Raw genomic sequence first — 19,926 nt, 5'->3', positions numbered from 1 at the left:
AAATTCTTTTTCACTGAAAGAGTGGTTGATCGCTGGAATAGTCTTCCACTACAGGTGATTGAGGCCAGCAGCGTGCCTGATTTTAAGGCCAAATGGGATCGGCACATGTGATCTATTCACAGGGCAAAGGTAGGGGAGGGACATTAAGGTGGGCAGACTAGATGGGCCGTGGGAAAAGGAAGGAGGAAATGGAGAGAGGCCATATGGAACAGAGAGAGAGAGAGAGAGAGAGGGCAGACACTGGATGGAAAGAGAAGAGAGGGCAGTGAATGGAAGGGGCAAGACAGAGGGTGAACAGTAGATGGAAGGGGTAGAGAGAGGGAGACAGACACTGAATGGAAGTGTGGAGGACAGGGGGAGCAGACGTTGGAAGGAAGTGGGAAAGATAAAGAAAAAAGGGCACATGCTGGATTGAGGGAAGAGGATTTTAGTTTGCATATTCCTATAGTCTGAATTATTTTGGCTTTAAGATAAACTGAACATTTTAAGGGGGGATTGTTAGGATAAAATACACTCTAATGTCCCTCTTTATTATTTGTTTTTTAGGGAGACCCTTGACACAGCGCCTGTATGGTGCGAAACATGTTGGGTTAAACTCCCTGGCGTTGGCTGGATTAGCTATGCAATACAAGCTAAGTACAACTAAGCACAGTTGAGCTTTATAGCTAAGAAGTTTTTATAGATATGCATAAGAAAATACACAAAAAAACACATACATAAAAAAACAATTCTGAAAAAATAGCAATAGTAGGTTTAAAATGATTATGAGTGGCCAATGATGAAGTGCCACATAAATCTCTCCGCAGTCAAGAGCTAGTATAGCGGTGGAGTGGTGGGGCTGAGGCATACTCATACTCGATTGAAGCTTTTTGAAAACACTCCATACCGGTTACTTAGTGTGGGAGCTACAGGCTGATTTCCCTGCTGGGTATTGAAACCAAAATTCTTGCCCGGGTGCTAGCTGATCGTTTGGCGTTTCATCTGCCAACACTTATCCACCCCGATCAGGTGGGGTTCATAAGGGGTCAGCAGGCAACGGATGGGATCCGTAAAGTTTTGAACTTGGTATGGCAGGCCCGACGTTCTGGTGGCTCCTGGGTGGCGGTGGTAGTGGATGCCGAAAAGGCGTTTGACTGCGTGGATTGGCGATTTATGGAGGCGGTCCTCCGACAGGTGGGCCTGGGGGCCCTTTATGTGTCCTGGATTCTATCTTTGTATAACAGGCCCATGGCGTGTGTGAAGATCAATGGGGTCTACTCCTCACCCTTTGAATTACGGCGGGGGACGAGGCAAGGCTGTCCCTTGTCGCCCTTGTTATTTGCTTTGGTGATTGAGCCTCTTGCACAAAAGATTCGACAGACAGCTCGGGTAAGAGGTGTAACGGTTCAGGGGGATGAACACAAATTGTCTTTATTCGCTGATGATATCTTGGCAATTGTACAGGGTTCGGCGGAGTCCCTTCGATCCCTTGTTCTTGTTCACTGATCTTGAGTGTTTGTTTCCTTGCTGTTTTTGAAAATTAATAAACAGATTTAAACATAAATGGGTGCATCAGGACAGGGCTTCGTACCTCGTGGCTTGGGAACGGGACTTGGGGCAGGTGTTCGATGAGGCCTTATGGGAAACTATATCGCTTCGGATACACCATTTAGCAGTGGCTCGGTGCTGGTGGAGAATGCTCTTAAGATGTTGGTCCGCTGGTACTTGACCCCGGTTCACCTGAGTAAGATGTCTGTTCAGGGCTCGGCCTTATGCTGGAGGGGATGTGGGGTGCGGGGAACCTTTTTTCATATGTGGTTGAACTGCCCATCACTTCAAGATTTTTGGAGGCAGGTGTTTCAGTATGTGGGGGCTCTCCTTCAGGTGCCTCTCCAAGAAAGAGCGGAGGTGGCCTTATTGGGGTTTCCCAAGGGAGGGGCCGATGGTACCCAGGATAGACTGGTATGGTTGGCGTTCACAGCGGCTAGGCTGACTGTGGCTCGCCATTGGCGAAGCACGATTATACCCACGCTGCCTCTTATGAGAGCCAAATTGGGATGGGTTTGCGAAAGATACAGGCTTTCGGCCCTGCTGACTAGATGATGGCAGCAATATTATGATATTTGGGGGAGATACCTGGAAGTGGAGGAATTGAATGTGGGGAGCTCTGCTGTCAGTTGAACTGCTGGACCTGAACGGGATATGGGCATTGGGGGTCTGTTTTATTCTGGTATTGAGCTCTTATTTGTTGATTCTGTACTTTTTCTCCTTCCTTCCCTAGGGTGCTTAGACGCCCGTTGGGGGGATTTCTGGTTTACAGGGGATGATGGGTGTTGTATGCTGTTACGAGGTGGGGTGGGGTGTGGGAGGGAGGGGGGGTGTTATCAGAGGGTTTTGCTATTCTGCTGATTGTTTGACTGTACTATTTTGGTACTGTACTGCTGTGTTGGTGTGCAGTTCTTTGTTATAAATAAACAATTACAAAAAAAAAAAAAAAAGCGGTAGTAGCAAGGGGGCCAACAAATCGGTAAATCCAATTTTCTTCAATAACAAACCAATTCAAATTGATTCACCCAAAGTGAATCGGAGAATCGATTCGAATCGCAAATTGGGCAGCACTAGTGAGAAGCTTCATATCTTGGTTTGGCAAGGATATTGGACGGTACGATCCTATCAGCTTTGGGTTCCACCCAGTTTAGGAAGAACTACCATATGGGCATGGCTAAGTTCCAGGAGAACCTGCCCCATGAATTTCATATCTGCATACAACGCTACCTGAACTGGCCCAATCTGAGGTTTTAGTGTTTTATAGGACTCTGGCTCCATACCATCTGGCCCTGGTGCCTTTGGCAATTTCAGCCTACCAATAGCAGCTTGCACCTCCTTTGTTTTAATAAGGGCATTCAGAGTGCACAATTGGTCTTCTGATATCTGGGACAAAATAACGTCATGAGGAAAGGAGTCCCTAGCATAAGGGCTCTGATTGTATAACTCTTTATAAAAGTTCACAAATTGGATAAGACAAGATGGCGTCTTGAGCAGTACACATAGCTGAGTGCTCTCCGTCTACAGGGCAACTTTCTTTGAATAAATAAAGCTTCTTAGCCCTACTCAATGCCCAAAAGACGTGGGAAACAGAGAGGATTACCTCCGCCTACCTCTGTTAGCTCTACTATGCGTCAGACTGTAATGACATCGTTTACAGTCCAACCTACCAGTTCGGGCAGATCTGCTGCTGAGTTTGAGGAAGGACTCAGCTTGGACGGCGACTTGACATTGAGCCCAAGAGGACCACACATGCCCCCAATGCCTGGAGGAACTTCGGAAGACCGGTCACTGTTGGAGGGCTCCCCGCATGTAGCGGGTGAGACACTTCCGAGACCCGAAGTTGAACCGGAAGTTCTAACATCGACGCCGACTCCTGCCGGGGAGTCGCAGCAAATTGGGAGCATTACACCTCGAGGAGCAAGTGGTGGAGAGTGTGAGGGAACCCAGGGTTCGGCACCTGGAGAAAATGCTGAAGAAAACCTGGTTCTATTTCCTCCCTCAAGCCATTTGAGAGACCTCAGGCAGTTACACTCGATTCCATCTGGACGGCATTGGAGAACCTGCACTTGGTTATGTGCAACTTCTAAGATAGCTCTGTTGGAGACATCATTTCAGCAGCACCAATTAGAGATGAAGAATTTAAAGAAAACAACAATTGAGACTAAGAATTTGATGACTAAACAAATTTCAGATAATATGATGTTTCTGAGGAAGATTGAAAACTTGGAGAATCAACAGAAAAGTTTGAATTTGAGACTTTTAAATTTCCCAGTAGCCAAGTTTGTGTCACCCCGGGAAATCTTTAGAAATTTCATGTTAACTATTTTAAAGATATCAGAATCTGATCTCCCCCCACTACAAAAAATTTATCACTTAAAGAAAATCTCAATTAAAGAAGGAGAATTAGAAGGAGGTAGGGATCAGGTGGATTTATCTGATATATTACAATCATCTGATATTGAAATAGAGGGTCGGGCTACCTTATTAATTTCTCTTGTGTTTCATCAGGATAAGGAAATGTTGCTGAAATCATACTTTAATTTGAAACAAGTATCCTATTTGAAAGAAAGGGTATGTATGTTTCCTGATGTCTCAAAATGGATGCAATCTAGAAGAAAAGAATTTCTATCATACCGTGCAAAGTGATTTCATTAGGGGCAGTTTTTCAGTTAATATTTCCCTGTAAATGTTTGGTTTCCCTTCAGGGAAGTAAATATGGATTCAGTGTTCTCCCTAGCGTGTTTTAGCCGGGCATTCCGCCCGGCTAATTTAGGTGAGCGCCCGGCTGTCATCTTGCAAATGCAGATCTACAAACAACCCCACTCACTGCACCACCAGCATAGAAGCCGCGCACCAAACCTCTTTCCTGCCCCTACTCCAGGGGTGTCCAACCCGCGGCCCAACAAGTTGTTTTAGGCGGCCCAGCTTTTCCCTTCCTCCAGCGAGTAGTTTTCCGGCCGGTTCCCTTGCTGCAGTGGTGGCTCCTCACGCACGATTCACAGCTGATTCGGAAGCATTCCCTCTGACGTAATAATGTCAGAGAGAAGGCTTCTGAATCAGCTGTGAATTGCGCGCGAGAAGCCAACACCGCCCACAGACGACTGCAGCAAGGGAGCCGGCCAGAAAATAAGAACATAGAAACAGAGGAAAGTATTTGAACATACTGAGAGAGCCATTGAAGATAATGTTCTATTTCATATACATTATCTTCAATGGCTCTCTCAGTAAGTTTAAGATTTTAGACTAATGAGATTCATCCTCATATCCTCCTTCAGTGCCTCTTACGTTTCTTCCCAAGATCTATAGGCTTTCTTTAGTTAGCGGGTTTTCACTACGTTCACCCTTAGAAAGCAGTACACGTTTGGACCAATGAGATTCATCCACGTCATCCACCCGTTTTTTTATACTTTTACTTTCCCGCGGCGTCTTCCATTCACTCAGAACTGCTGTCAGTACTATATTTAGTAAGTACTTTTCTTAATGCATTTATATTAGGGTTTTTTTTGTAGACCTTGTTCCTCCGTGCTTGTCGGAGTTTCTCCTGTTCATAATTTGTTTATAATTTTGGTTTTTCGGTAGTTGAGGCTTTGTTCATTTTGCTTCCCTTCAGCGGTCCGTTAGCCTTTGCCACTCCGCGCCTCTGATTTTAGACCGGCATCCTGTTTTGTTCTTTTTGCGTTTTAACCAATTTCTTCAATGCACTTTTCCTCTGATGTACGATTTCTCACGCTAGCCTTCTTAACTGATTTCTCTGGTGTCTCACCATAAGAGATCTGGCAGTTTTCATTTTTATTTACATTTCTCGTTTTTTATTTATATTTTTAATTTTTTGCCTAGGTGTTTTATTTTGAGACCAACTGGTTCATTTTTTATCTTTTAGCATAGATATTTGATTTTACGTTTTTGCAGTCTTATCTATAGTTATCTAGTACCCTCTCTAGTCTTGGCAGTCTGGCCATGGTCCCTCAGAGAGGCCAACCTCATTGTTCACTTTTAAGCATTTTCTCCTAGGCTAGCCTTTGACACATTCAGTTTCGCTATGCTAACTCTCCATTTTTTATTATACATTCTCGTGGCAATACATACTGGCACAGTTTGTATTTTAGGCTTTTTTAGTTTTTTAATTTGTCAATATGTTTGGGTTTTATCTATTGTTTATGTATAATTCGGTTGCTTTTGTCTGGTTTTGGATTAAGTGGGCGCTCCGAGCAAGACCACTTCAACAGGGGAAGATGGAGTCACGTTGTCTTCCCGAGACTTGTCTCCGGCTCCTGGTAGACAAAATAAGTTTAAGTGTGCTTTCCAAGTCAGTGGACCGTCCACAGGCGCATTTTTCGACAGCCCTGGGAACGATGAACCCGAGAAGGAGGTCTCTTAACTTTGTGAGTATCCCAACCTTTCTCTCTTTACTGAATTGAGGCCTAATCTCGGTTCACTGTCATGCCGCTTCTTGAAGGCGCCTGCATCACCTCTACCTGTCACTTTATTGCCTTAATAGTTAAAATCAACTTGTTAATTGATCTTTTAAGTAAGTTTGTGTTCATGATGCCTTAGTATGGGTTGAACAAACTGTTAAGAGCCCATTTTTTAGGTTTGGATTGGCAACTTGAACTCACAGAAGAAATGTTTGGGAATGATTTAATTTTCTACCATACTGAAGCCACTGTTTCTTTTTTTTAGTTTTTTTAAAGTTTTGTTTGTGGAGTTCTGTCAATGTTGACTTCTTTGCACGTGCTGAGTTTTCTAGTTACTAGGAAATGAGTTTTTACTGCCTGTGATATTGCTCTAATTAAATTGGCATCTAGGGCTAAAATTAAGATGGGGCCCTTAAAGTTCCATATTGCTTGTTATAGAGTGAAGACTGTCCTGTTTTCAATGCTTTAGAGAGCGAAAGGGTGTGAGAGTATGTATGGAACTTGGATATAGGAATCTGGAGCAGGAGCATGTGTAGAGGGTATTTAGGATAATATATGTGGGTTAGTTTGTGAAATGGGGCAGCTAGGATGCTTTGTACTACTTTGGAAAGGGATGCTATGTACTACTATAGAAAGGGAGGGCAAATAAGACAGAGAACATTATAAGGCCTCTGTACTGCTGTATGGTGTGACCTCACCTTGAGTATTGCGTTTTGGTCCTGGTTGTCCTATCTCATTAAAGATAAAGCGTAATTAGAAAAGGTTCAAAGAATACTCCTAGTGGAATTCTGTGCAACTGCATAGCGCAGAATTTGCACAGAATTCCCCATTCGTATAGAATTCTGCACAGACCTTTTGTTCTGCCCTGACCAACTCTTCGACTGACCGACTGAACCCCCTCCCCCTCCAAGAGTCGACATACCTGAGAGCCTCCTAAAGAAGTAGCAGTGGTGGTGGTCAGCTGGCAGAGGCAGCGCTATGACCAGGCTGTTTGCAACCAGCCCCACCAGGGCCTTTCCTCTGCTGCATCATTTCTTGTAGATGGGTGAAGTGGCAGAAGGAAGGCCCGGCAGCCACAAGCAGCCACTTCACAGCACTGCCTCTACTGGCTGGCCACTACTGTTACTCCTGCCTTGGGAAGCCCGCAGGTATGTCAGCTGTCATGGGGGGAGGGGGGTCGATAGGAGAGAGGCCAGATCTGAATGGAGGAGTAGTGGGGACATGGATGCTAGACCACAGGTGGGGGGGAGAGGAAGGGACATGGATACTAGGCCCACGGGGAAGGGCCGTGGATACTAGGCCTACAGGGAGAGGAGGGGACATGGATATAAATACTTTTAAAACAAATAAGAGGAAATATGTTTTTCACTCAAAGAATAATTAAGCTCTGGAATTCATTGTCAGAGGATGTGTTAACAGCAGTTAACGTAGATGGGTTTAGAAAAGGTTTGGACAAGTTCCTGGAAGAAAGGTCCATAGTGTGCTATAGAGACAGACCTGGGGAAAGCAACTGCTTGCCCTGGGATCGGTAGCATAGAATGTTGCTGCTATTTGGGTTTCTACCAGCTACTTGTGACCTGGATTGGCCACTGTTGGAAAAAGTATACTGGGCTAGATGGGCCATTGGTTTGACCTAATATGGCTGTTCTTATTTATACATTAGGTTTCTGGGGCAGCAGTATAGTGGAGTTTTTTGAGATGGGCTAGATATGTGTTAAGGACAAAAAAGGTGTAGTATGTATAGGTATGCAGCAGGATGTGAGTTGGTAGATGGGTTATGTCTAAGGAGGGTGTTTAGGAGAGTGTTGTGGGAAAGGAGAGGGCATTTATGGTGGATGTGCAAAGAAGGTATAAAGAGTGGAGTATAGAGTTGGAAAAAAGAATCTCCTATCCCCCAAAAGTAAAGCTTTTCAGCCTGTTGCATAGGAACTGAAACAAATCTCTGAAAATCTGGAAGATGTAATGAGACAATCTGACAGGCAAAAAAGCAGCAAATCACCTGGACCAGCTAGTATATATCCCATAGTACACTTCTCCCGCAATATTTGCGGGAGATAGGGACAGAGCCTGCACGCCAATATGTAAAAAATTGCAAATTTTAGGGCCGACTGACCCACCCCGCTTTCCTCCTGCCTCCCGGACCTCTCCACACTGAATAACGTGCTGAACAAAGCAACATGATCAATATCTGATGTCGATAATGCTGCTTTGTCAGCACATAATTCACTACTTGTGCTGTAACCACCTTTTTACGCTTCCCCTAAATTGTGATCAAGAGGCTAAAAGAAAACAGCCAACAATACCCGATACCTGAGCACTGGAAAATAAATAATAATAATTAACTAATAAAAATAGTGTACATTTAATTTTCCCCACCACCAAATCTCCCCGTCCCGCCCCACCCGGCTACTTTTTCATGCCACCCAGCTGGAAAAATTTTTTGGGGAGAGCACTGTGTATTTTTTTGAACCTACCCAATTAGGTTTCTTTTTAGAAGGTAAAGGTATCTCTACACATCCAGACTGATTCATGATGGGTGTGGTGTTAAAAGAAAGGAAGGATGTTAACTGCTCTTTTTCCTAAAGTTCTGTATATTTCCCTGCCCCAAGATCTTGTTTTCCTTTTCTTGTCTCCTTCTCCTATTGTGGACTATGTGAGATGAAATATTACTTTTTTTTTAACTATTTGCTTAGATCAGCTTGTACTGATAATATTGTATTTCAGTATTTCCTTATCATTGTGTTGTAATAACTTGAAATGATAAATAAATTTTTAAAAAGTTCACAAATTGCTCCTATATATCTCAGTCCTCAACATGTACCTTGTTCGTCCCGTCTCTAATGCGAGAAATGTGGGTTGCCTTCCCAAAAAGTCTTACCAAATTAGCTAAAAGTTTTCCTGCTTTATTACCCCACTTATACAGCCAGAATTTGTAAACATTAATATGGGTCAGTGCATGTTCTGTCAAAATAGAAACATAGAAAATGACGGCAGAAAAGGGCCACGGCACATCCAGTCTGCCCACACCAATGACCCATCCCCTAACATCCTTCATGAAGAGATCCCACATGCCAATCCCATCTTTTCTTAAAATCTGGCACACAGCTGGCCTCAATCACCTGTAGTGGAAGATTATTCCAGCGATCAACCACCCTTTCGGTGAAGAAATATTTTCTGGTGTCGCCATGAAATTTCCCACCCCTGATTTTCAACGGATGCCCTCTTGTTGCCTTGGGTCCTGTGAGAAAATCAAAAAGAGATCTTCTTCCACCTCGATACAGCCCGTGACATATTTGAATGTCTTGATCATGTCTCCCCTCTCTCTGCGTTCCTCGAGTGAGTATAGCTGCAACTTACCCAGCCATTCCTCATACGGGAGATTCTTGAGTCCCGAGACCATCCTGGTGGCCATTCGCTGAACCAACTCAACTCTCAGCACATCTTTTTGATAATGTGGCCTCCAGAATTGTACACAATATTCCAGATGGGGTCTCACCATTGATCTGTACAACGGCATTATGACTTTGGGCTTACGGCTGACGAAGCTCCTCCGGATACAACCCATGATTTGTTTGGCCTTGGACGAAGCTTTCTCCACTTGATTGGCAGTCTTCATGTCTTCGCTAATGATCACCCCCAAGTCACGTTCTGCCACAGTCCTTGCTAGGATCTCACCATTTAGGGTGTAAGTCCTGCATGGATTTTTGCTGCCAAGGTGCATAACTTTACATTTTTTGGCATTGAAACTTAGTTGCCAAGTCTTTGACCAATGCTCCAGCAGGAGTAGGTCCTGCGTCATACTGTCGGGCATTGAGCTGTTGTTGGGCATTGAGCTTTTGTCTATTGTGTTTTTGCCTACTATGTTGCATAGTTTGGCGTCATCGGCAAATAATGTAATTTTACCTCGAAGCCCCTGAGCCAAGTCACTTACGAAGATGTTAAATAGGATCGGGCCCAAGACCGAGCCCTGCGGTACTCCGTTGATCACTTCCGTCATATCGGATATCCAAGTAAAAGCATCTAGCATCAACTGGACTGTGATATGTATTGTGCTTTATAGGTACATAATTGCTTGGTTAGGGAGACCAACTCAGCACCCCCCCCTGTTTCTGTGTGCGTATAGTGTACTCTATGATCCTGCCCTGTAAGTATTGTCACAGGCACCCCAAGGCAAAGGCTGCTTTGAGGGTGCAAGTGGCAATTTTCCCAGTGACCACTAGGGGTGCACTGGCAAAAACACCAGCGTGACAAGGGCTCATCAAGTGAAACCAAAAATCATGTTTATTGTGAGGCAAATAAACTTCAGCAAGATATGTGGCTTTTCCAATAGCATTCAACCAATGCAAAAAAAGAGAAAACAAACCATTTACCCCAACCACAGACCTTCCTAGGCCCACCCAAGCTCTGCCCCAGATCCCATCCCCTTTACTAACTGTAATGCAATTTTTTCCATTCATTTTTCATATACAAAGTAGATATAAATTCTCAAAGCTGACACATTTCAATCACTATATTGAAAATAAAATCATTTCACCTACCGGCGATCCTCTGCAGGTTGCTGTAATTAGCTTTAAAGGTAAGACCGGGAGGCCAGGGGAGAAGCCGGAGGATGCTAGAGAGAAGGGGGAAACATGCAGGCCTACGGCGAATCGAGCAACACTGGCATTGTACCGCGTAGAGAAGTCAGCTGGCAGGCGCCTCTCTTCCTCCTCAATGTGCTGTGGCACACTTGGAATCTCAGGAGGCACATTAGTGTGCCGCGGCACACTTGGAATCTCAGGAGGCTCGGCACACAGTTTGAGATACACTGTCGTAGGCAAATATGATTTAATGAGGCAGAATCAGCATAGGTACAGCCAAGGAAGATTTTGCCTCACCAATCTGCTTGACTTCTTTGAAGGTGTGAATAAATATGTGGCTAAAGGTGAGCCGGTTGATGTAGTATAGCTAGATTTTCAGAAAGCTTTTGATAAAAAGTTCCTCATGAGAGACTCCTGAGAAAATTAAAGAGTCATGGGATAGGTGGCAAAGTTCAGTTGTGGATTAGGAATTAGTTATCTGATAGAAAACAGAGGTAGGGATGGGGGAAAACAATTTTTATTGAACAAACAGAAATAAACAGAGAATGCAACAAAAGGTACAGTAAATGTTCAAAAGTTTTGTGTTATACAACAATAGATCCCAGTATAGTAACCACCTCACACCTCCCAAGAAGAGCAGGAAAAGAACACATATTGAGGAACAAAATAATATTCATGCCCCCTGAGCCTGCTCCTCATCATAGTAAAGTAGAATGGCAGACACAGCGAGGAAAAGCAGCCAGTGTACAGTCATAGTAAAGAAGAAAAACAACAAGCAATAGTGAACACAAGAAAGGAGCAAGTATCCCCAATTGTACCAAATGATAGCTAGAACGTCAGGGCCCTGGACTCTGATGGGCCCTGAAATATTGCAAAGGGGACCCTTCCCCCCCCCCCACCCACAGCGAGCTAAGGCTCAACAAACCCAATGAAACAAGAACCAACACAACAGCAAACCAGAACAGAAAAACACTCACATGCAAACCGCTCCCCCAAAAAAACACAAATCCAACAACATAAAAGATGAGGAATAGCCAGGAGAAACAATACAAGAAAAAGACACTTCCAGGGTGCTTAACCTCTCACCGCTTAAAGGACCTTAGATTGTTAAAATATTAAGTATTAGACTGCGGGCTCTAGGAGACAAAGAATATACATAAGGACCCCATAATTTAGATTGGCAAAAAGAAGCATGCTCCCGACCCTTCTCAAGCACCATCAGAACATGTAAACGATTACGACAAGCCTAATAAGAGTGAGCGATTCACCCAGAATCACTTTCTTAGCCACCAAGCCAGCCTTCTACAGAAATAAATGGCTGACCCCTGGGGGAAAACAAAAAGCTTCGTACTTATCCAAGAGAAACCCCATCGGGGTCAAAGGGTAGGGTAAAATGGTCATTTTTCTCAATGGAGGACAGTAAACAGTAGATCAATAGAATGGCATATTGCTACTACTTGGGTTTTGGCTAGGTAGTAGTAACCTGGATTGGCCTGAAACCAGGCTATTGATTTGACCCACTAAGGCTATTCTTAAGTTATGTTTTTATGAGGGAGCAGTGGTCTAATCCTACTACTACTACTACTACCATTAATTATTTCTATAGCGCTACTAAACGTACGCAGAGCTGCACAGAGTCACAAAGAGTAAGAAAACAGTCCCTGCTCAAAAGAACTTACAATCTAAACAGACAAGACAGATAAACAGGATGTCATGGATACAGTTAAGGGGAACTGTTAATCAGCGGGCTGGGTTGGAGGGCAGAGAAGGAGGGTTAAGAATTTAAAACTATATCAAAAAGGTGGGTTTTCAGTCTGCTTTTAAGCAAGCGAAGGGAAGGGGCTTGACGGACAAACTCAGGCAATTTATTCCAGGCATAGGGAGCAGCTAGATGAAAAGAATGAAGGCTGGAATTGGCAGTGGAGGAGAATGGTAACACTAAGAGCGACTTATCTGGGAAGTGTATAAGGAGAGAGAAGCGAGGAGAGATATTGAGGGCAGCAGAATAAACACACTTGTAGGTCAGCAATAAAATCTTGAACTGTATGCAATGGCAGATAGGGAGCCAGTGAAGTGACTTAAGGAGAGGGGTGACATGAGCATAGCGAGGTTGGTAGAAGATGAGTGGTGCAGCAGAGTTTTGCACAGATTACAAAGGGAAAGGCAACACAGAGATACCAGTTAGCAGCCACATTACTTGTTGTTTGATGTGAGTCGTGCATGTCTCTTTTGACACACTGTAAGTTCTTGGTGAGGGCTGGGAATGTTCTAGGGTGCTAAAAGTTCTTACTAGATTAGTGTTACCATATGGCTCCAGAAAGCAATGGAAGTAAGGAGAACAGATTGAAACATCTTGGTTGCTTTCAATGGAAGTAAAACCCGGATGTCTCAATCCGTCCCCTTTTTTCTGGAGCCATATGGTAACCTTATAGTAGATTAATATGGGGTTGGTGGGGTGTAGGGCTACATGTATCAATCGTGGTTTCTCTTCTGTTCCGAATAATAGTAATAGAAGACATAATGATTAGTATTTGAGAGGAGGAAAAGAGGGGAGTTCTGGAATTAATGAGATGGGAGGAAAGCAGTAGGGAGATACCAATTATTTGTGACCATTATTGTGTTTTTGCTCCGAGAGGGGTTAGGCTTAGCCGGAGCGACAGCAGAGATGCCATACGCATTCAGCTACTCTCATATGCCAAGCATCCCACGTCACATGCATTCGGAGACCAGAGAACCGGTCTACCCTCCCCATGGTCTGCCATCTCTCCCTCTCTTTCTATCCAAACATGTACCCCGATCTACGATCCAATGCCTATCCCTTCCTACCAACAAACTTAGATCGCCAACCAGTCACCACTAATACCCGTCCTCGTATGACACAAATCTCTCCCTCTGAGGCGTCTCGCCTTCCGGAAACAGGAATTTGCGTCAAAGGGCAGAACGCTGGAGAATTGAAAAAGTTTGCGTAAGAGAATGGCGAGACGCTAGAGAAAACAAGCTCGTTTTGGACGATCTTAAAAACAAGTTGGAACTAGAGAGTTTTTCACGTACAAGTGTAAAAGCCTCTCAGTAAATCAACTACTGTACATACCCGGGGATCCTCCAAGACGTCCAAATACCGCCTCCTATTCTTTTCATAAATTCAACACAGCCGCTCTTGCTATCTATACAGCTACTCTCACGATAACTTATGCACCAGCCAACAGCCTCAGAGGTCACCTGATCTACTGGCGCATGCGCAGTTTCCTCCAACCATGGTCCGGCATATCTAACGTGACCATTTATTTTTTAATTAAAACGGGACATCTATTAATTGTCAGTCCCGCCCACAATCCCGCCCTAGCCCCGCCCCAATACCGCCCCCAATTTCTTCCATTCATTTTTCATGTACACATAATATCTTATCACTAATAATAAAATCCTAAGCGTGCATGCGCACTCCTACCTGCGTGATCCGTGATCCGTAGTTCCATGGCCAGCAGAGAAATGTTAAAGCGTGCGGCGCATGCGCGTTTGGCACGTGTGCACGTTCAGAGCGTGCGCACATGACGGTTTATTATATCCAGCAGCGGTTACTGTGTGACAGTTGACCCCCCCAAAAAAAACAAACCCAAAAAAAGGTAGGTGGGAGAAGGGGCACGATAAACAGACAGGCAGGCAGGGACATTGTCAGACAGACAGGGCAGCGGTTCATGCCGGTGGGCCAGAAGAGATCAGGAAGCTGGGATGGAGGGAGGGTAGAAATGGCGGTTTGGGAGCAGGTATTAGGGAGCAGGGAAGGGAAGAGGTGTTGCTGGACAGGGGGGAGATAAAACGAAGGGAGAAGGGCTGCTGCTGGACAGGGGGCAGGGCCGGATTAATCAAGAGGCACATGCCTAGGGCCCGAAGTTCCCAGGGGGGCCCGCTGAGGAAACAAACAGGACTCCGATTTTTTTTTTTTTTTTTCCTTTCGGCAGCACCGGCCCCCCCCCCCCCAGGAAAGATCAGCAGTGCCGTCCCCCCTCCCCCCCTCCCACCGGAAAGATCGGCAGCATCGGCAAGTTTCTTCCTGCAAGCGGTGCTCAGCCAATAGCTTCCCCTCTGACGCAGCTTCCTGTTTCCGCCTGGGTGGTTCGCGTCAGAGGGGCAGCCTTGGCCGAGCAGCAGGACCACCGCTTGTAGAAGAAGCATTGCTGGACAGGAGAGGGAATACTTAAAATTATGGAACTAAAGAACTAAATTGTAGGTAAGATACAATTTTTTTTTTAATCAAGCACATAACAGAAAAAAAGACTGCCTTTCTGTGCTAATGCTTGGTTAAATATTAAGTGCAAAAGCAGGTGCTCCAAAGTTAATCGCGAGTGTCACTGCAGGTATCCTTGCAGAGAGGCCTTGCTTTACAGTTTGCCTCCCCTGAGAGATGGCGAGATAGCATGCCTGATTAACCACGTCCTCCCGATCAGCCCTGAAATGCACATGGCATCCAGGATTGATATGTATCTGTAGCACCTTCCCCATCCATCCCCAGTAAGTTTTGATCCATTCCCAGTCGATTCTTTCCTGTCCTCTTCCACCCCAACATAAATAGATCTTTTGTTATCAATATTGTGAATTTTCATGGTCCCCATCCCTGTGTACACCTCTAATGTGGATTTATGTACAGTGCATGCTTGTAAAGTGTGCCTTTACACATGCAGTGCAAAAGCAATTTCTGTTCTTCTGAAATTGTCTGCTATTGTAAAGGGGGTGGGGGGTATGATTTTATTTTTCATTATGTTTCCAAACAATGGATATCCCCATCTCTTTCCTGGTTCTCAATAAACATGCAATAAGGCAGTCCTCTCTCACACCTTCCAACCTGTGGTCATTGCTCCATGGTCACTTTACTAGATGATAGTAAAGTGACCATGGAGCTATGACCTTATTGGGTTACTGATATAAGTAAAGTGTGAATACAGCACAGACAGCTGAAGGGCTATTATCAGCTCCCCCTGTAATCCTCACAGTTAGACACAGAAACATGACGGCAGATAAAGGCCAAATGGCCCATCTGCAGCATCCACTATCTCCTCCTCTTCCTATTGGCTAAGGCTCATTACACCTGCATTGTGATATCACAGAGCTTTATGGTTACAGAAACACAGACATTACATGATTTTTTTTTCCATATATGTGAAAAGTAAAGAAACATGATGGCAGATAAAGGCCAAGTGGCACATCCAGTCTGCCCATCTGCAGTAATCATTATTTCTTCCTTTCTTTAAGAGATCCCACGTCCCTATTCTACGCTTTCCTGAATTCAGTCTCTTGTCTGCACTACCTCCTCCAGGAGACCATTCCATGCATCCACCACCCTTTCTGTAAAAAAATAATTTCCTTAGATTACTCATAGCCTATCACCTTTCAACTTCATCCTAGGCCCTCTCATTCTAGAACTTCCTTTCAAATGAAAGAGACTCAACTCATGCGCATTAACGCCACATATGTATTTAATTGTCTCTATCATATCTCCCCTTTCCCCCAAAATATACATATTGAGATCTGTACACTGGCACTGGTATGGTAATCTTTGTTTGCTTTTAATTTTAAAATAAAAGAAATACAAATGGAAATAAACATAGCAACATAGTAACATAGTAGATGACGGCAGATAAAGACCCGAATGGTCCATCCAGTCTGCCTAACCTGATTCAATTTAATTTTTTTTTTTTTTTCTTCTTAGCTATTTCTGGGCAAGAATCCAAAGCTTTACCCAGTACTATGCTTGGGTTCCAACTGCCGAAATCTCTGTTAAGACTTACTCCAGCCCATCTACACCCTCCCAGCCATTGAAGCCCTCCCCTGCCCATCCTCCACCAAACGGCCATACACAGACACAGACCAGTAACTGGCCTAGTTCAATATTTACTATTATTTTCTGATTCTAAATCTTCTGTGTTCATCCCATGCTTCTTTGAACTCAGTCACAGTTTTACTCTCCACCACCTCTCTCGGGAGCGCATTCCAGGCATCCACCACCCTCTCCGTAAAGTAGAATTTCCTAACATTGCCCCTGAATCTACCACCCCTCAACCTCAAATTATGTCCTCTGGTTTTACCATTTTCCTTTCTCTGGAAAAGATTTTGTTCTACGTTAATACCCTTTAAGTATTTGAACGTCTGAATCATATCTCCCCTGTCTCTCCTTTCCTCTAGGGTATACATATTCAGGGCTTCCAATCTCTCCTCATACGTCTTCTGGCGCAAGCCTCCTATCATTTTCGTCGCCCTCCTCTGGACCGCCTCAAGTCTTCTTACGTCTTTCGCCAGATACGGTCTCCAAAACTGAACACAATACTCCAAGTGGGGCCTCACCAATGACCTGTACAGGGGCATCAACACCTTCTTCCTTCTACTGACTACGCCTCTCTTTATACAGCCCAGAATCCTTCTGGCAGCAGCCACTGCCTTGTCACACTGATTTTTCGCCTTTAGATCTTCGGACACTATCACCCCAAGGTCCATCTCCCCGTCCGTGCATATCAGCTTCTCTCCTCCCAGCATATACGGTTCCTTCCTATTATTAATCCCCAAATGCATTACTCTGCATTTATTTGCATTGAATTTTAGTTGCCAGGCATTAGACCATTCCTCTAACTTTTGCAGATCCTTTTTCATATTCTCCACTCCCTCTTCGGTGTCTACTCTGTTACAAATCTTGGTATTATCTGCAAAAAGGCACACTTTTCATTCTAACCCTTCAGCAATGTCACTTACATACATATTGAACAGGATTAGCCCCAGCACCGAACCCTGAGGGACTCCACTAGTCACCTTTCCTTCCTTCGAGCGACTTCCATTAACCACCACCCTCTGGCGTCTGTCCGACAGCCAGTTTCTGACCCAGTTCACCACTTTGGGTCCTAACTTCAGCCCTTCAAGTTTGTTCAACAGCCTCCTATGAGGAACTGTATCAAAGGCTTTGCTGAAATCCAAGTAAATTACATCTAGCATATGTCCTCGATCCAGCTCTCTGGTCACCCAATCAAAAAATTCAATCAGGTTCGTTTGGCACGATTTACGTTTTGTAAAGCCATGTTGCCTCGGATCCTGTAACCCATTAGATTCAAGGAAGTACCTTTCTTTCAGCAACACTTCCATTATTTTTCCAACAACCAAAGTGAGGCTCACCGGCCTGTAGTTTCCTGCTTCATCCCTGTGACCACTTTTATGAATAGGGACCACATCCGCTCTCCTCCAATCCCCAGGAATCACTCCCGTCTCCAGAGATTTGTTGAACAAGTCTTTAATAGGACTCGCCAGAACCTCTCTGAACTCCCTTAGTATCCTGGGATGGATCCCAAGTAAAGTTTCAAGTTTATTAAAATTTTGATTGCCTATCGCGATTTCTAGGTGATGTACAATAAAAAAGGGGATAGATAGATATAATCATTTAATAAAAAGCATACAAACAAATAAGAAAATAGGTAAATAAATGGGTGGGGTCAGGGCCAGGGGGCCCAGTGTACTTGTGTGCCTAGGGGCCCTCAAAGAATTAATCCTGCCCTGATAGGGAGAGCAGTGAAGGGGTGCTGCTGGACAGGTATTGATGGGAAGAGGTGACGAAGGGAGAAGGGCTGCTGCTGGACAGGGGGAGCAGTGAAGGGCTACTGCTGGACAGGGGGAGCAGGCAAGGGGTGCTGCGGGACACAGGGGAGGTTAAAGGAAGGTAGAAGGGCTACTGCTGGACAGGGGGAGCAGGCAAGGGGTGGTGGTGGACAGCCGAGGAAAGAGAGAGACAGAAAGAACGACAGATAGCTTGGAAGTAAGGTTTGTAAGGATCGCTAATATATAACCTGGACTCTAATCTGGTAGAAGAGATCCGTGAAGTCTTTCTGACAGGTCATGGACAAACAAGATGAACTTTTAAGGCAGGCTGAGGAACTAGCAAAGCATATGTCATTGTACCAGCATGATATTGCTCTGGATATCACTTCTCATGCTCAGTGCTCTATGGATGAACTCCTTGATGAATGTGATACGAAATGGAGACAGATGGAGGAGTTTCAGAACCAGCTAACCCTTCTAGGTACTGAAACGGTTTCAGAATCTGATGCTCAGCTTACTTTGTTAATGATGCAAGTGAAGGCTCTAACTGCAGAATGCAACCAGTGGCAGAAAATAACTCCTGAATTACTCCCCGACAAGCAGGAAATTTTGCTAGCAATGGGAAAACAAGAGTTACAGAAAGTAGACCATGAACTTGAAATGGTTCTGTCTTGTGTTCAGTCAAAGAATAGGAAATTGAAAGAAGATTTGCAAAGAGAACAAAAGTGGTTGGAGGAGCAACAGTAGCTGGTCAAAGCTCTTACTGTGAGACAGGAAGAACTGAGAAATCTAGTGGTAGAGACGTTTGAGACGAGGATAATTCAAGAACTAAGTAACAGAATTGTGAAAATCAAAGAATATGAGAAGGAACTTCTGGAAGCTCTGGGTGAATTTCTGGAAGAACATTTCCCTCTCCCAGAAGAACAGGGAAGCACTAAGAAGAAGAAAAAAGGCCTGTCGACAGAACCACCAGCCTAACTAATAACACTGCATGAAATTTTAGAGATCCTCATAGATAAATTAATGTCTACACCACATCAGCCATATTTAACAATTGATGACAGTTACTGGCCACCTTACATTGAAATGCTGCTGCATTATGGAATTGCACTGAGACATCCAGAAGATCCAAGCAAAATTTGTTTAGAAGCTTTCCATCAATAAAACAAAAATTTCACAACTTTTGTCCTTCTGACAGTTAACTTCAGATATGTATCTCTGAATAACCATACAAATTTCAACTCTGCTCTTAGATAAGAGAAAGCTAAATATAAAATTAAGGTATCTATGGCAAGCAGCCCGAATTAATATGGCCTAGAAATTTAAATTATTTTGATTTGTATATATAAATTAAAATAAAAAGTTGGCTCTTCTATTAAATTGAAGTTGCCTGGCTGGCCTAGAACTTCCTTTCCGACGTCAGAATTAACATCGGAAAGAAAGCTTCTGGGCAGCAATTAACAGCAGCGGTGGGCGGGGAGGGTGTTGAATCGGCGCTGGAGGGAGGTAAGGAGAGAGGCTGGCAAGCAACAGTGGTGGCAGACCAGGGGGGGACGGGTTGAATCAGGTGCTGGAAACAGGGATGTTTGGGGGTTTTTTTGCGTGGCAGTGAGAGAGGGGAAGCGATCGCCTGTCCTGTTGTCCCCGTGCACAGCTTCGGCACACTGTCCCTGAAAACGGGACATTTCTGAGTCCCGAAGCTATGTGTGGGGACAACGGAACAGGGAATCTAAAACAGGACGGTCCTGTTCAAAACGGGACATTTGGTCACCTTAGGCATATCAGGGGATGCCTGCTGACTCTTTCAAGGGTGTAATAGAGCTGTCTTAATCTTTATT

The 19,926-nt window shown here is 44.4% G+C and overlaps 1 protein-coding gene and 1 pseudogene across 6 annotated transcripts in view; one reads left to right on the top strand and one right to left on the bottom strand.

Annotated features, from left to right (window-relative positions):
- TBCE (tubulin folding cofactor E) overlaps positions 1 to 13,770 on the bottom strand; it is a 434,765-nt gene extending 420,995 nt beyond the window's left edge. For 4 of the 6 annotated variants that reach the window (XM_033936232.1, XM_033936235.1, XM_033936237.1 and 1 more), the window contains exon 1: positions 13,614 to 13,770. In XM_033936232.1, the coding sequence (XP_033792123.1) occupies positions 13,614 to 13,660 (47 nt within the window). In that variant the 5' untranslated portion in view covers positions 13,661 to 13,770. Of the gene's footprint in view, positions 1 to 13,348; positions 13,378 to 13,613 lie in introns of those variants that run through there. The other 2 variants (XM_033936233.1, XM_033936234.1) reach the window with 2 other exon arrangements.
- Positions 13,771 to 18,385: 4,615 nt separating this feature from the next.
- Positions 18,386 to 19,383, top strand: LOC117356376 (annotated as a pseudogene).
- Positions 19,384 to 19,926: the final 543 nt, after the last annotated feature.

This window comes from Geotrypetes seraphini, chromosome 3, assembly GCF_902459505.1.
Source record: "Geotrypetes seraphini chromosome 3, aGeoSer1.1, whole genome shotgun sequence".
NCBI lineage: Eukaryota > Metazoa > Chordata > Amphibia > Gymnophiona > Dermophiidae > Geotrypetes > Geotrypetes seraphini.
This window is presented reverse-complemented; position numbering and strand designations above follow the sequence as displayed.